The 17731-nt window shown below is 46.3% G+C and overlaps 1 protein-coding gene across 1 annotated transcript in view; it reads right to left on the reverse strand.

The window, feature by feature from the left end:
• The window catches only part of MRPL3 (mitochondrial ribosomal protein L3), a 185831-nt gene extending 168466 nt beyond the window's left edge, over positions 1–17365 (reverse strand). The window contains exons 1-2 of the mRNA XM_082258377.1: positions 17203–17365; positions 9119–9300 (exon numbers count right to left, since the gene is read on the reverse strand). Coding sequence (XP_082114503.1) covers positions 9119–9300; positions 17203–17264 — 244 coding nt within the window. The 5' untranslated portion in view covers positions 17265–17365. The remainder of the gene's footprint in view (positions 1–9118; positions 9301–17202) is intronic.
• Between the last annotated feature and the right edge of the window lie 366 nt (positions 17366–17731).

Below are 17731 nucleotides of genomic sequence, written 5' to 3' on the forward strand. Positions count from 1 at the left end.
CACGGTCGACCAAGTCGCCGCCTTACACACCTGGGCTACAGAAGCCCCATGACGGCAGGCCCAAGACGTACTCAGAGATCTAGTAGAGTGCGCCTTCACAGGCACAGGGGGAACCTTCCCCTGCAAGGCATAGGCCTGTTCAATGGTCTGCCTGATCCATTTGGCGATGGTAGAGGCCGAAGCCGCCATGCCCTTCCGAGGACCCTCTGGGAGAACAAACAAGGAGTCCGTCTTACGAAAAGACTCAGTCGATTTAAGGTAAACCCTTATCGCCCGAACAACATCCAGAGAGTGCAATCTCACCTCCTTTGGATGTTTAGGCTTCGTGCACAACGAAGGCAAAACAATATCCTCGTTAAGATGGAATTCCGAAACTCGTTTCGGCAGAAAAGAAGGATTAGGTCGCAAGACCACCTTATCCAAATGAACAACCAGGTACGGAGACTTGCAGGACAAAGCCGCCAGTTCCGACACTCTGCGAGCCGAAGTGATCGCCACCAAAAAGGCGACCTTTTTGGACAACATAGACAACGAGATCTCCCTGATCTGTTCAAAAGGAGCACGTTGTAACACAGATAGAACAAGATTCAAGTCCCAAGGGGGCAAAGGATCCCTCCTAGGAGGAACCAGATGCCGCACACCCTGAATAAAAGGTGCCAACCAAGGAGTTGGAAGCCACGGGACGTTGAAACAGAACGGCCAGCGCAGACACCTGACCCTTTATCGTAGCCAGCGCCAAACGCTGATCGACACCCGTCTGAAGGAAAGACAGCACACGGGAAACCGAGTACGAGCGGGGTGAAAACCCCCTGGACTCACACCAGGCAAAATAGGCCTTCCAAGTACGGTAATAAACCTTCCCCGAGGAAGACTTCCTCGCGTTGATCAAAGTATGAACGACCTCTGGAGAGAGACCCTTCTCCTTCAGGACCTCGGTCTCAACAGCCAGGCCGTCAAAGCCAGCGACTGTAAAGCAGGATGGTAAATCGGTCCTTGAGACAGTAGATCGTCTCGAAGAGGCAGACGCCAAGGGGCGTCGAACGCCAGATTCACGAGGTCTGCGTACCAGGACCGGCGAGGCCAGTCCGGTGCCACAAGAATCACCGTGCTGCGTTCCGAGTGTAACCTGCGAAGGAACCTGGACAGCAACTGAATCGGTGGAAACGCGTACATCAGCCTGTACTGATGCCACGGGGCCACTAACGCGTCCGACGCGTCTGCCCGAGGGTCGCGCGTCCTTGCCACGAACCTCTTCACCTTGTAGTTGAGGCGAGACGCGAACAGGTCCACATCTGGAAGACCCCACTTCGCGCACAACATCTGGAAGACAGCCGGGTGGAGAGACCATTCCCCCTGATCCAGGGTCTGGCGACTCAGATAGTCCGCCTGCCAGTTCTCCACTCCCGGAATGTGAACCGCCGTTATCGCCGGGACATGAGTCTCGGCCCAAGACAGAATGTCGGCCACTTCTCGAGCCGCTCGGGCACTCCTGGTGCCCCCTTGGTGGTTGATGTAGGCCACCGCCGTGGCATTGTCCGTCTGCACCCGAACCGGGCAGCCCTGCAGCCGGTCCGTCCAGCGATGAAGACAGAGCCTTATCGCACGCAATTCCAGAATGTTGATCGGGAGGGAAGACTCCCCCTCCGACCAGGTCCCCTGGGCGGACAGAACGCCCAGAACACCACCCCAGCCCGACAGGCTGGCATCCGTGGTGATTACCGTCCACGAGATCGGACGAAACGACTTGCCCCCGGACACCAACGGGGACTGGAGCCACCACAGCAGGTTTTCCCTGGTGCGATGACTCAACGAGATCTGAAGATCCAGAGATTGAGGTCGCCCGTCCCACCTGGACAGGATCTCCGCTTGGAGACCCCGCGTGTGAAACTGCGCGAAAGGAATCGCCTCGAAGGCCGAGACCATGAATCCCAGACATCTCATACACGTCCGCAGAGACGAGTGTGGAACGTCCCTGAGGGACCTGACTTCCTCCTGAAGAGTCCTGAGTTTGTCTTCCGGCAGGAAGACCTTCGCCTGCACCGAGTCCAGTATCATTCCCAGATAGGGGAGACGAACCGACGGACTCAGTGTCGACTTTGGAACATTTATCGTCCAACCAAACTCCTGCAGAGTTTGCATTGTGACAGACAGGTCCTTCTCCAGACCCTGTCTGGTCGCAGACCGAACCAGAATGTCGTCCAGATACCCCAGGACAGAAATGCCCTGGGCCCTCAATAATGCCAGAACCGGTGCAAGCACCTTGGTGAAGACCCGCGGAGCCGAGGCGAGACCAAAGGGCAACGCCACGAACTGGTAGTGATCCTCCGCAATGGCAAATCGAAGGTATCTCTGATGACCCTCGAATATGGGGATGTGAAGGTACGCATCCTTCAAATCGATGGAGGCCATGAATTCCCCCGGAACCAGGGCAGCCACCACCGAGCGCAGGGATTCCATGCGGAACTTGCGAACCCGCACAGAGCGGTTCAGAGCCTTCAAGTCCAGAATCGGACGAACCTTGCCCTCCTTCCTGGGCACGGTGAACAGATTGGAATAAAACCCCCGAAATCTGTCCCGATGAGGCACCGGAACCACCACTCCCTGAGCCCTCAGGTCCCGCACCGCCAGGTGCAGATCCCGCAGGCGCTCTGGAGACAGTTGAAGATTTGAGGGAAAAAATCTGCTCTCCGGCCGAGAGAGAAACTCGATCTTGTAACCAGATCGAACGATTTCCAGAACCCATCTGTCCCGCACACGGGCCAACCAGGGCTGAAGAAAACCGAGCAAGCGTCCCCCCACCCCAAAACTGGGTGAGGGCGCCCCTTCAGGCCGAACTGTTATGGGCAGCAGGTCCGGATTGGCCGGACTTCTGTTTCCCAGACCAGGGCTTCTTCTGAGAGCCTTGGCCTTTGAACGGTTTGCCCTTGTAGTGCGGCCGAAAGGCACGAAAGGACCCCTGAGGGGGCCGAAAATTTGCATGCTTCTTCCCAGAAGCCCCCTTAGCCTTGGGGAAATGGGGCAAGAGAGTGCTCTTACCCCCGGTGATCCCCTTAATCAACACATCCAGGGACTCCCCAAAAAGGCGAGACCCATCATAAGGTAAATTGGCTAAGGGTTACGTGAAGATTGGTCCACCGACCAACATTTCAACCAAACCAGGCGGCGAGACAACACCGCCACGCTGTGCACACGTGCAGCCAACGGAATCAGGTCCAGGTCCGCATCACACAGATACATGACACCCTGGTGGATCTGATCCACCATATCCAGGGTCGCCGCCGAGGCCGAATCGGCCACTAGGACGCGCCTAAGCATCTGCGTCCAACTTGCGATCACCTGGGCCGCCATGAGAGAAGCAAACAGAGCCTTAAGCATAGAACCCGTAACAGAATAAGTATGACGGGCAAGAGACTCCAGTCTCCTATCCGTGGCATCACGGAAAACAGGGGAACCCTCTGCAGGAATCGCAGTGGCTTTGTTCAAAACCGCAATTGCATGATCCACTGGCGGAGGCACACACCACCGTTCATCAGTGACAGGCGAGAAAGGATAACGCAGCTTGAATTTACTTGGTACCGCAAAAGGCTTGCGCAGATCGCGCCATTGATCCTTAACAGCGCGCTGAAAATCAGCATTGCAGGGAAAAACCTGCGGCGTCCTGCGTTTTCTCTGCGTCCCATAAGCCGCCAAGGCAGCGGGGGGACACACTTCGTCCTGCAAACGTAGCGTCTGCTTAATGGAAGCAATCAACTCATCCATGATTGCAAGCTCTTCAGGCGAGCCAGGGGGAGAATCATCAACCCCCTCAACTTCAGCCTCTACCTCAGACCCCACTAGATCAAGAGAGGAGCGGGACCCTGATAGGGGGGTCCCTGCCAGAACAGCCCCATCACCTTCACCCTCAGAATCAGAGGACAGAGCAACTCTGGGCCGTTTAGTAGATTGAGCAGCCACCAGCATTTGCACCTGGGCAGCAAGGCCAGCCACAATAGTGGCTAAATCCCCCCCTGGGGGGGAAACAGCGGTCCCCTGGCTTTCCACCAATACTGTAGGAAACTTGCCCTCCTGAGAATCCATTGCCCCTGTAATGCCAGACAACCAAGGGTTAACTGCCCCCTTTTAGCAAGCGCGGCAAGCGCAGCCCACCGCACCACACTCAGGCACAATGAGACCCCCACAGGGAATATACAAACTGAGTACAGGCAATGGATAACAAGAACAGAAGGATAAAACCTGAGGAGACCCCGCTGCTGCTGCTGCCTCGATCGGTGTTCCAGGAGAGAGGAAGTGATGCTGCCAGGGCGCTCTATGTAAGCCTATGGAGGCTACAAGAAAATGGCCGCCGTGCATGTAAACCATGCGGCCGGAGCGGGCGCCGGTAAAATGGCGTCGTTTGGCACGGAAAACGCCGCTCCACAGTGCATAAAACACACACACACATTACATCCCAATATAAGGATACATGTTAGATCGCCGCAGCGATCGCTGTATATGCCCAAACATGCCAAGAAAAAACATGCCCCACAGCACACAGCTCCTCACACTGCCCAGCCTGACACACACAGTGTCATACAGCTCCCCCCCCCCCCCCTTGCAGCCCACAGCATGCAGCCGAGAGATAGGGAGACAAGCAGTGTGATTAAAGGCAGGTTACACAGTCCCAGACTGAGACCCCCCCCAGACAGACAGGTCCCCACATAAATACACTTACCTCACATGGCGTGGGGAACCCGCACAGGCGAACAAGCCGCTGCACATGAGGCAGGGAGAGTCGCAATTCAAGACGCACATAATGGAGGTTAAGAAACCGCACAGCGTCCGGTGAGGTAGCCACCTCACCAATCATCCCTGCACCGAACAGGGATGGGTCGTTCACTGTGCCAGGAGCGTTACCTGGCTGAACGCTCGATGGCAGACTGGGAAGCCACTGACCCACGACCTGCGACCAGGGGGATCAGCCCGAGACCCAGTCCGCATGATCCTCTTCGTCCGAAGAACTAACTAATGCTGACAAAAATAACAGCTAAGTAAAGGTAGAGAGAAAACTCAAACAAAATATTAAAAAGAAGAAAGAGTCTGGGACAAAAAGTCCCAGCACAGAGAGAGCCAGCCACTCCTGACAAGCTAGACATTAAAACTGAGATATGGTTGCAGGAAGTAGGAGGGTATTGACTGAGGGGACCACCCCTTGAGGGTGGGATATGTTAAAGCTTTATTGTTAACATATTCTGTTGCCTAGCTACTCCTTCGGAGCAAAGTCTAATACCCCATATGTGACGAATATGAAGAGGCGGCGACTGTCGGAGGACGTAAGAGAAATTTGGTTTTTGGGATTAATATCACTTTAAAAGCAATTGTCTAATCTAATGTATACCTTCATGCCTATTGCTGCCTATTCTACAAAGATATTTTAAAATGGCCTGGACAGATTTATTGGTACCCCTTATAAAAATAAATAAAATACTTGGATCCCAGTAATATTTCAAAAATTTTTCTGTAACTAGATTCTTCAATCTTGTAATCAGCCAGTCTATTTAAATAGGAATAGCCAAAAGCTATTTCGGATGTACTTCTCCAATGGATTATAGGAGTGCAGTTTGTTCTGAACTCCTGTGATCAAATGTTGCAGACAGCGGGCTAATGCCTGCTGTCATTTCATGTCACAGGTCAGGAACCACCCAGATACTTAGACCGGCAGCTGACTCTGACGCGTCCCCACTTCCACAGCCCAGTGACTGATCACTCAGTTCTGGGTCTTAGAGCAGGCAAGGGACAGATGCAGCATCGAGCCAGGAATAGATCTACCTAGGGGAGTATAGATTTTTTTTTTTCTTAAATGAATCACATAGTTAAAATGGAGAAAAGTTGTCACTCTGTTGTTTGGCATCACTGTGTGCACCACCCTGAACATGCACCAGAGAAAGTAATGGACAGAGTTGACTGAGGAGTTCAGAAAGAAAGTTATGGACCAGCATATCAAAAGTAAAGGCTATAAGACCAACTCCAAACAGATTCATGTTCCTATGGCTAGAGTTGCAAATAAGAAGTTTAGGGTCCATGGAGTGTAGTCAACCACCCTGGACTAATGCAGAAGAGGAAAAATAACCCCAGGTTGAACAGAAGGGTAGTGTGCATGATGGACAAGTAGCCAATGAAAGCTTTCAAAGAGATTCAAGCTGAAATGCAAGGTTAAGGTACATCAGTGTGATTTCACCATCTGTTGCTTTTAGAGAGACAGTACGCCTAAAAGGAAAAGGACCCAGGAGGTCTTCACTGTTAAAGGAAAAACATAAAAGCCAGAGTGTAATTTGCATATTGACAAGCTACAATGATTCTGGAAAAATGTCCTTTGGACAGATCCGACAACACTGGGACTTTTGGCAAGTCACATTTGCTCTATGTTCACAGATGAAAACTGAAGCTTTCAAAGAAAAGATCATCATACTTACTTTGAAACATGGAGGCGGCTTGGTTATGTTTTGGGGCTGCTGTGCTGCATCTGACAGGGGTTGCCTTGCATAGGTGCAGGCATAATACAACTTCAAGACTAGGTCCCAGGTTAAGGGTTCTCCAAACAGGAAATAACTCAAAACATACAGCTAAAAGTACCCAAGAATGGCTAAGAACCAAACCTTGGAGGAAAGATAGTAACCACCAAACACTCTATGGGACTTTATAGGCAACTTGGACAATCACCAAAAAACTGTTTTATTACATAATGGGTATAAAAGCAACAATACAAATGATTCAAAGAAAACGAAAAATGAACAGCTGTATATGGAACAATGTACATAGATTAGTGATATTGTCTTTGCTACTTCTCTGTCGCGTTTCAGGAAGAATTCAATCCTTTCTTCAGGGGTATTATAAGGAGAAGGTGACACATTTTATAATTTCATTCAAGATAAGCAGCATATCATACAGCAGCGGATAATATAAAAGCAGACTTCACTTTTTCTATAAGTAGGAGAAATCCCCAAGTGCCCCCAAACATAGGGCACCCAGTGATCCACATTAAAAGGTTCCCCCCCACACCCACAGTAGCGACCCAATGGTACAGAAAGAAACCAAGGAAACTAGAGAGGTATAGGGGTGCTGGATAACAGTGATGGGTCCGGGTGGGCACTAAATTCCTTCTGGTCACATGACCAAAACTAGAGGAAATCTGAGACAGCATAATACCCTGGAAGCATGTCAGCCACTATTCATCCAGCAAGACTGGTAAAAGTTTTAAAATAAGAATAAAGCCTACCTATGGTTAAAGCTAAACATATATTTAACCACTTTACCGCTATGTACCGGAGTACTACTGCGACAAAGTGGCACGATCCCGTCTGACGACGTAGACCTACGTCGCCAGACTCCTCCCCCTGTAGGCGGCGCTCGCGCGCCGCCGGAGGCGTGCTCCCGCTGTTTTCATTCACAGCGGGAGTCGGGCCAGGGGAGGAGCGGCGGCGATCGCCGCTGCTCTGCCCCGATCGTCGGGGAATCCAGTTTGGAGATCCGCCCGCCTGTGTAAACAGAGCGGGCGGATCTCCTCAGTGACAGGGAGTGACAGATCGGAGTGTTCAGCATAGCTGGACATCCGATCTGTCCCTGTCTCACACAGTCACCTCCCCCCCCACACGTCAGTAAGCACCAGGCATACATTAACCCCTCCCTCTCCAATAAAATTAACCCCTTCACTGCCAGTGTCATTTTTACAGTAACAGTGCATATTTATAGCACTGATTACTGCAGTAATCTCACTGGTACCCCCAAAAGTGTCAAAAATGTCAGTCAAGGGTCCGATCTGTCCGCCGCAATGTCGCAGTCCCGCAAAAAAAATTGCAGATCGCCGCCATTACTCGTTAAAAGAAAAAACACCAAAAATGACATAAATCTTTCCCTTTGTTAGTAAACGCAATAACTTTTGCGCAAACCAATCAAAATACGCTTATTGCAATTTTTTTTACCAAACATATGTAGCAGAAAACAAATTGGCCAAAAATTAAAAAAAAAATTGGTTTTTACATCTTTTTTGGGGGGAATTTCATATAAAAAAATGTTAAAAATATTGTTATTTTTTCAAAATAAACGCTCTTTTTTTGTTTATAGCGCAAAAAGTAAAAATCGCACAGGTGATCAAATACCACCAAAAGAAAGCTCTGTTTGTGGGAAAAAAAGGACGTAAATTTCGTTTGGGTACGGCGTCGCATGACCGCACAATTCTCAGTTAAAGTCGCACAGCGCCGAATCGCAAAAAGTGGCCCAGACGTAAGACAGCAAAATGCTCTAGTGGTAAAGTGGTTAATCTATGGATATATGCAGCTGATGGTAACATCTCTGCTGGCCTTCAGTAAAGTTGTGAATAATGCCCCATACACACGTGCAGATTATCTGCAGACTTTTGTCTGCAGACTTACCAAAACCATATAATATGAGGTCAAACCTAAACACTTTCAATTTGTATGCAATCCGGCAGGCCCTTGCACTACATAGAAAAGGTAAGTCTGCAGACAAAAGTCTGCAGATAATCTGCACGTGTGTATGGGGCATAACTGCACACCACCTTTTGCACATCCTAGGGTGAAGTATTTGTTGATACCCCTTTACCTTTTTTGCTATTGAATCCTCAAATGGCATCTAATCTTCCTCTCTACTGCTGCATGCCTGGCCCTGGGCTGCCATCTTTCTTAGATCATTGGGAGCTGGCTGTTTTTTTTTTGCGGTTCACAGCTGACCCACTAATGACAATAATTACTTATGTAATCCAGTTTACATAATGTAATGGAGTTGGACTAGTTGCAGCCATAGGGGTTTATTTACTAAAGCTGGAGAGTGCAAAATCAGGCTCACTTCTGCATAGAAACCAATTAGGTTTCAGGTTTTATTGTTATAGCTTAATTGAACAAGCTGAAGTTAGAGGCTGATTGGTTTCTATGCAGAAGTGAGTCTGATTTTGCACTCTCCAGCTTTAGTAAATAAACCTCTATGGCTATAACTAGTAAAAGTTATTTTCGAGAAAAAAAATGAACAAAAGAATGTAATAGCACACTAAACAAGCCGTTGAATAAAATCTGTTAAATGTATTAAAACATTAATTTCATAGACATAGGGATCATTTCACCAAACTTACCAGGTTCCCATTGTTTAATAGGCCAAGGCTCATCTTTGAGAGGGTTCAGTTTGCTAGCAGTCATAGCATCATATTCCTGTCCTGCTACGCGTTTTAGATAATCTTTGTTTTCCTGTGAAAGGTGTTCATCCCACCATGTAGCAGTCTGCTTGCATCGTACAAACAGCACAGCAGACATATGGCTGTTGGCAAAAAGGACAGATCAATATTACACAAAGGCTTTTTTAATGAAGTAGTACAAAGAGGTAGATTAATATATAGGTTACAGTGACCTAAAACATGCAGTAAGATTCAATGCTTTACCAGCCTAGATTAAAATGATTGTAAGGTTTCATTTAAAAATAAAAAATACCTACGCCCACAACTATCCCTCCCGTAATTTTGCAAGCCTTCACACTCCCCCCACCACTGGGATTCCACCTCATCTCAACTTCTCAGACCAAGGGTTTTAACCTTCCCAAAGGTTCCTCTTTGTATCCATTATACCCACTCGAACACTGGTCTTTCTGAATAGTTGCTTGCTATGTTTTCCCATTACCCGGAGACTGGTTGCTTTTGATCCGGTGTAGGCTGGGATAGTGGTCAAATGTTATGTTGATGTAATTGCATTGTTTATCCATTTATGCCTGTATTTCCATCTGCATTTCATGTTTTATGTTACTGCTCCTTTTATTAGCAATAAAATGTTTAAAAATAAATAAATAAAAAATAAAATAAATAAAAACAAACAAATATGTTATACTTACCTGCTCTGTGCAGTGGTTTTGCACAGAGCAGCCTGGCTCTTCCTCTTCGGCGCTCCTGACCCCTCCCTCCCGTTGAGTGCCCCCACAGCAAGCAGCTTGCTGTAGGGGCACCCGAGCGGCAGCTCCCTGTGTCTATTCAGACACGGAGCCCCAACCCGGCCCTGCCCCCTCTCTCTCCTAAATGGCTGACTGATTTTGATTGACAGCAGCGGGAGCCAATCACGTCCCAACGCGGTCTTAGCCAATGAGGAGAAGAGTCCCGGGCAGCTGAGACACTCCAACATCTCTGGATAAAGATGGGCTCAGGTAAGTATTAGGGGGGCTGAGGGCCTGTGCTGCACACAAAAGTTTTTTTAATCCTAATAAATAGAATGCATTAAGATAAAAAAAAATGTCTGCCTTTACAATCCCTTTAAATAGATGTAATGCAAAACAGATATAGAAAAGTCATGAACCTGTAGCATAGGTAACGTTGGACTGTCTTACACTAGCCGAAAAATCATTATTAACCACTTAAGGACCAAGCGTATTTCTGACACGTTGTTTACAAGGTAAAATATGTATTTTTTGGTAGAAAATTACATAGAACCTAAGTAATTAGGTCTTTTAGTAAAGACTCTGGAGAATAAAATGACGGTCATTGCAATATTTTTTGTCACGCGGTATGTGCGCAGCAGTCTTTCAAACGCAATTTTTTTTTAAAAAAAAACACTTCACTCAATTTAAAAAAATGAAACAGTAAAGTTAGCCCAATTTTCTTGAATATTGTGAAAGATGATGTCACGCCGAGTAAATAGATACTAGAGCTGCATGATTCTGGATAAAATGAGAATCACAATTTTTTTTTTTGCTTGGAATAAAGATCACAATTCTCAGTGTTACATCTTTAACCACTTCCCAACCACCCGTTGCATATTTACTGTGGCAGTGTGGCTCTCCTGTGCAAACCGACGTAGAGGTACTTCGGTCGTGCGCAGGAAGCTAGGGGGCGAGGGCGCGCCGCCAGCGGCGCGCTCCCGCCCCCACTCGGCAGCGGGGAAGCCAATGCATGTGTCAGGCGGCTCCGATTCCCGCCTGACACCCACAATCGCTCCCTGCTGAGAGCGGTCGGCTGTTGTAAACACAGCCGACCGCTCTTCTCCCTGAAATGATCATAGAGCTCATGTGATCCTTCTATATAGGATCACATGTCTCTATGGTCATTTCAGAAGCCACATCGTCCCCCCCCCCCACAGTTAGAATCACTCCCCTAGGCACACACTTAACCCCTTAATCACCCACAGGGTTAACCCCTTCCCTGCCAGTGTCATTATTACAGTAACAGTGCATATTTTTAGCACTGATTACTGTAGTAATGTCACTGGTACCCCCAAAAGTGTCAAAAATGTCAGTTAGGGGTCCGATCTGTCCGCCACAATGTCGCAGTGCAGCAAAAAAAATAACGTAAAAAAAAAAAAAAAAACATAAATCGTTCCCGTACTAAGTAGACACGATAACTTTTGCGCAAACCAATCAAAATACGCTTATTGCGATTTTTTTTTTTTTTTACCAAAAGGATGTAGCAGAAAACAAATTGGCCTAAAAAATGGTAAAAAAAAATTAGATTTTTACATTTTTTTTGGGAATGTCATATAGCAGAATGTGAAAAGCATTGCTTTTATATAGTTATCACGCAGCCTTAACAATGTTGATAAACCTATGCCGGAGTCTTTTTTTTTTTCTCTCTTGACAGCTTTGAATGAGCAGAGAACAGCTCTGCTAGAATCAAGGAAATGTAGTTTTAGCATCGTGAAGTGTGTGTGTGGGGGGGGGGGGGGGGGGGGGTGAATCGAGATCGCAATTTTTTAACGATCGTGCAGCTCTAATAGATACCTAACATGTTACGGTTTAAAAATTACGCACACTCGTGGAATGGCGACAAACTACGCTTTAAAAATAATGGTTACAGAGGTCTTTTGCTAGAATTATTGCTCTCACTCTGATGATCGTAGCGATAACTCACATGTGATTTGAACATTATTTACATTTGCGCGCGCGACTTACGTATGCATTTTCTTTGGTGCGTGAGCTCACGGGGATAGGGGGCGCTATAAAAAAAATGTTTTCTCCTATTTATTTTTAACAATTTTAGTTTTTGATCACTTTTATTGCTGTCACAAGGAATGTAAACATCCCTTTTGACAGTAATTGGCTGTGACAGGTACTCTTTATGGAGGGATCTCCATAAAGTCCCCAAACCCCTACACTGCACGTCAAAGTATTCAAAACTCTGAAATCTGCATTTTTGAATACTGACCGTTGGCAGCCGAGTAAACCGGAAGTGAAGTTGTGACGTTGCTTCCAGATTACATGATCAGAGACCAGATCGAAGCCAAATCCGGCTTTGTTTGGCACTCCAAACAGCGAGCAAACATGCCGGCTGGTTGCTCGGGTCTCCCTGTGGGACAGGAGACCAGGGCAAAGCGGTGGAAGGCGGCGGGAGGGGACGCTCGCTGGGATAAAAGCCGAGCAGCTGCTAAGCCGCATCGGTTGTTATCACCAGAAAGCCGACCGCCAGCTCTAAAAAAAACAGTATCAGGGTGATGTCTGTGGCTGCAGGCATCACCCGGGTACATCAACTTCTTCAAGCCGATGTACAGATACGTCAGTTTGCGGGAAGTGGTTAAATCATTAGTAAATCTGCCATTTGGATTGTTTGTTTGTTTGTTTTTCGTCCAGTTAATGGGCACAAAATCGGTTAACTTTTTAGAGCCAAAATAATCGAAGGAACAGGTTGGAAAATTCTGCCGAACAAACAATGAATTGAAAGGTCTAGGGGGCGGAGACACCACGGGCGAGATCTAGCTACAGGACACAACTTCTCCTGCGTCTCCTAAACCGATTCAATGCCTACCCAGCCCGCACAGCTTATGTGCCTACAAATGTGAGTTTTAATATTTGGATTATTTAATAAATACCTTATATACAGAGAGCACTAGATTTGTTTTCCATTTATTCCCATTTTATGATGGAGACTGGGGAAATACAGTGAGGACAGAGCCACCCTAATTATCTGTGCAGCAACCAGGGAGCACTCAGGACCAGAGATGTATAGTAACTAAGTAGAACTACTTCACTACTGTACTTAAGTACCGAAAGGCGGTATCTGTACTTTGCTAGAGTAGAATTTTTTTCTTCCACTTTTACTTCACTACATTTTTTCAATGATTTCAATACTTCTATTCCGATATTTTATCTTTGTGCTGCATAGTTACTCGTTACTATTATAAAAATTACCACTGCCAGAACAGTAGATGGCAGGTTTCATGAAGCTCAAAACATGTGTATTATCAGCGCATACGAAAATAAATGCTACTGTATGTATAAATAAAAGCTGCATTTGAAATAATAAAAAACAATATGATGTTTAAACTTTTGACTTCTTTCTTTAATAACTACATAACACAGTACTTCTACTTCTACTTTCAGTACTTGAGTAGCAATTTTTTTTTCAAAACTACTGGTACTTTTACTTTCAGTACTTGAGTAGCAAAATTAAAAAAAAAAACTACTTGCAATACTTAAGTACAAAAAATGTTGAATACTTTAGTACTTCTACTCAAGTCACTTTTTGATCGAGCACTTCCACTTCTACTCAAGTCACTTTTTGATCGAGCACTTGTACTTTTACTCAAGTATGGGTTTCGAGTACTTTATACAACTCTGCTCAGGACCTAATGAGAGGATCGAGTCTACCCATTTGTCTGGAGATACTATAAAGCTGTTTGACCTAGTGGTGAAACACTGGTCAAATTATAAGGTGAGAGGCCATCCATCACTGGTGGTGGGATCATGAGCACCTGAATGATCCATTGCGGCAGCTGCACTCATTTTGGCACTTTAGAGACTGTTTATTCACTTGAAATCACTTCAATGGACTAGCACCTTGCACTTTTGATTTATCTTTTCAATTGATGCAATTAAGCTGATTTTGACATGTTATTTTAGTGTTCAAGCTAAGGAGTCATATGGACACATATGTTTTATGTTGATTGATTTGTTAATTTCTTCAACCCTTTTAATTATTGCACCTTTGCACAGCAACTTTTGTTTTTTGCACTGCACAGTATTTTTTGCTGTTCTAATAGAACACCAATTCTTTGTTATTAGCACTTTATTGTAGCGCGATATAACTTTATAAATTTATTGATTTTATGTGTAGCGATTCACCACTTTGATATTGCAGCCACAACATTTTTTGATACTTAAATACTTTATTTAGTTGTGCTGATATATTTTTATATATATATATATATATATATATATATATATATATATATATATATATATATACACACACACTAGGCATATGTGACAAAACAAAAGAAAAATGGATTCATTTATGTCCATTGAACAATTTATTGCTCAAAATTTGGTCATTACATGATAGCAAACTCACATTGTTTGACGATAGATACGGCAGAAGGATTCCACCTCAGGGTACGGGACAAGGCAAACACATTATCATGGCAACTGTGTGACATCCACACTCTCTTCCCCCCTGTATCCTGCTCGTGTGGGTTTGTGTGTCCTCAGAGCGCAGTGTCGGCTGGACCAGGCACATGCGGATTAGGATCTGCACGTCGAACGAGGTGGTGGATAGCCTCTAAAGTAGTGCCAGGATCTGGGCAGCTAGGTTGAATGTCCACGGCTCCACACTCCTATCGGGATCTTGATGTGGTTTTAGGAGTGTGGTCACAGTGGAATCCTTATGCTGTATCTATCATCAAACAATGAGTTTGACTATTGCAGTGTTTTTAACTTTACCATATTAAAGCGGAGTTACACTAGGGCCGCTTTGCGCTCTTCTTTTGTGTTTTTGTCTAGATGTGTTCATGCCACACAGAGGAGCCATAGAGAGCAGCAGAACCCTTTGACTTGGCTAATTATTACCAATAGCCACCTGGAGGGCAATACTAAACTGTTGACCAGCACACCTGCTAGTTTTTTCTTTTATGTGTATTTTTTGTCTATAATTTTGGACAATGGTGTCAAGTTTCTCCAGATATAGAAGGGATTTCACTTCAGTTTTATATAGCTGATACAGTCGGAAGAGATGCAGCAGTCCACGTTTTAGGATGAACTTGGCAGGCCGTGAGAAGACACACATGTATCCATTGTGGAAATGTTCTGACTAGAGAGGATGACGAGGTAAAGGGTCGTTCACTGTGGCTAAAGAGGTATATCCAGGGACCTTTAGGAAGTTGTATGGAGGGAACACCATAAATGTAATTGAGAACCAAGTCCCAATACACAGAAATTTTACTGCACGTCAAAAAATGTTAATACAGCGAGGGACGATGAAAGCCATACAAAGTAGGGATCAACCAATTATCGGTGGGGCCGATATTTACTTTTTTTCAAGTATTGATAACAAACTTGCTGATATGGCCGATATTGCTTCAAGTGGTTGTACTGGAGTGATGCCTGCAGCTACAGGCAGCACCCCGGTACCGTTTTTCAGAGCCGTTAGTTAGCTTCCTTGCAAAAACAACTGATGCTACTAATCAGCCGCTTAGCTGTTATTACAAGCATCAGGAGGGGACATCCCTCCTCCTTCTGCCGCTCTGTCCGGGTCTCCTGTCCCCCCGAGAGTCCTGAGCGTTCAGTCAGCTGGCCGAAGACCTGAACAAAGCCGGAATCGGCTCTGACCAGGTCTCTGATGTAGTAAACCAGAAGCGATGTCATGACTTAACCTCCGGTTACTGGAGCCTTAAAGGTGCCAGATTTTTTCAAAAAATGGCAGTATTCAAAACAGCCAAACTTGACATTTTGAATGCTTTTACGTGCAGAGGAGGGGTTTGGGGTCTTAAAGACCCCAGATCCCTCCATTAAGAGTACCTGTCACTGCCTATTACTGTCACAAGGGATGTTTACATTACTTGTGACAGCAATAAAAGTGATCAAAAAATAAACATTTGAAAGGACAGTGTAAAAATAAAAATGTTAAATGTACAGAATATCAGCACGCACCTAATATCAGCCTCAAGGGTGTCTGGAAAAATCGGTATCAGCCCTGAAAAAACTATATTGGTTGATCCCAAACACCAACAGCACTTGGATGTAGCTGGGTTCATTGCATCATTTAAAAATGGGAGATAGCCTCTATGTATTAGTATCAGGAGCAGGGATGAGCTTGGCGTGTTTGAGTTCGTACGTGCCCGATCCCGCCAGGAAGCCGACACAGCAATCCGATCCGCAGCTGCACAGATTGGGAAATGTCCCACTGCCTGTGATTAGTGGAGTGCAGGGTTGACTTCCTGGCAGGATCGGGCATGTAGCAACTAGAACACGCCTGAGCTCATCTCTAATCAGGAGAGGTACCCGCTCCCACTTCTGCTTCCATCACCTTAGGTGATCGGAAGTTCTTCTTCCTTCCGAAGTCTTCTGCAACACATGAAAGGTCCCAGAAGACTTCGGGGCCAGTCACAGAGCACAGCACCGCTCGTGCATGCGCAGTGGGCACCCAGCTGTGAAGCCACAAGCCGTCATAGCCGGTATGGATTGATATCCATATTGAGCCAGGCAACGCACTGACACCTTTGCCGCCATTGTGCGATGTGCTGGGTGTTCAGGGTGACCCTGTGCCTTTAAGGAGGGGTGGGCTCCCTCTAGTCACCTGTCCTCCACCTATCCCCTTAAATGCATGTACTCTCATTGTAGAGACTCTTTAAATTGTAGAGTTAGGGACTGCAGATATCAGGGTGCCTTGCCGTGGCCTGCAGCTTACACATGTATTTGCAAATGTGTGCAACCAAACCCCTGTTTTTAACGCATACTGTTAGACAGTTCAATTCGGTTGGTAAGTTGTGACTGGAAATCTCTTCGTTTTTTTTTTTATCGTCATAGCCGGGTGCCCATAGAGAAGATTCTGGCACCTGTGAAGGAGGACACTGTGAGAACACGGCTGGGTTGGGCACAACGCTGGATCGTGGGACAGGTGAGTGTCTGTTTATTAAAAGTCAGCAGCTGCTGACTTTATTTTTTACTTCAGAGACTGGGGCTCTGCTTTAACTGTTCCACCACAAGTGCATACTGGGTGTGCAGAAGGGGGGCACACGCTGTCACAGGAGGTGGGGGTGTCTGATCTGTACCATACGACTACCAATATGGGTGTACCATGGTCTTAAAAGCGAATCTAGCCTTTACAACACCTCTAACATTGTCTGCAAAACGTAAAAATCACAGAAGATGTGACAGCAAAGCATGCATGTGTACACAGCACTGCACAGGAGAGCCCATCTCTTCTCAGCAGGACACACATCTACACTATCCTTCCATACCCGAGCACTCACCCACCTGTCAGTCACAGAGGAGCCCCGAGCCACACACACCAACCTCCGACCCAACACTGCCGCCATGATCACCCGAAACACAGGCACAGAGCAGCCCTGCAGTGACAGCACTCAGCCTTGTCCTCTGCACCAGCATGAGAATGTCACTAGGCGCTTCCTGTACGCCAGCTAAAGCTTCCCCCCGGAAACATTCCGTGTAACAAGAGTTCCGAGTTCAGGGGGCGCTCAGCGTCTTAAGCACTTTCTCACCTATAGTAGAAGCCGTATTAAAGTCAGCTCCTGCTCATAGAGACATTCCTGTGTGATGTTTTCATCATTTTATAGATAAAACGTGCTTGGTTGCTACTGGTAACAACTCCTCTTTTTTTTTTTTTTTTGTTTAACCACTTCACTTCTGGAAGGTTTACCCCCTTCCCCTTGCTGACCAGGTTTTTTTTTTTTTTGCGATACGGCACTGCGTTACATTACCTGACAATTGTGCGGTCATGCGACACTGAATAAAAATTATGTCCCCCCCACCACAAATAAAACTT

The sequence above is a fragment of the Pelophylax lessonae genome (assembly GCF_965119305.1).
Source record: "Pelophylax lessonae genome assembly, chromosome: 5".
NCBI classification, from domain to species: domain Eukaryota; kingdom Metazoa; phylum Chordata; class Amphibia; order Anura; family Ranidae; genus Pelophylax; species Pelophylax lessonae.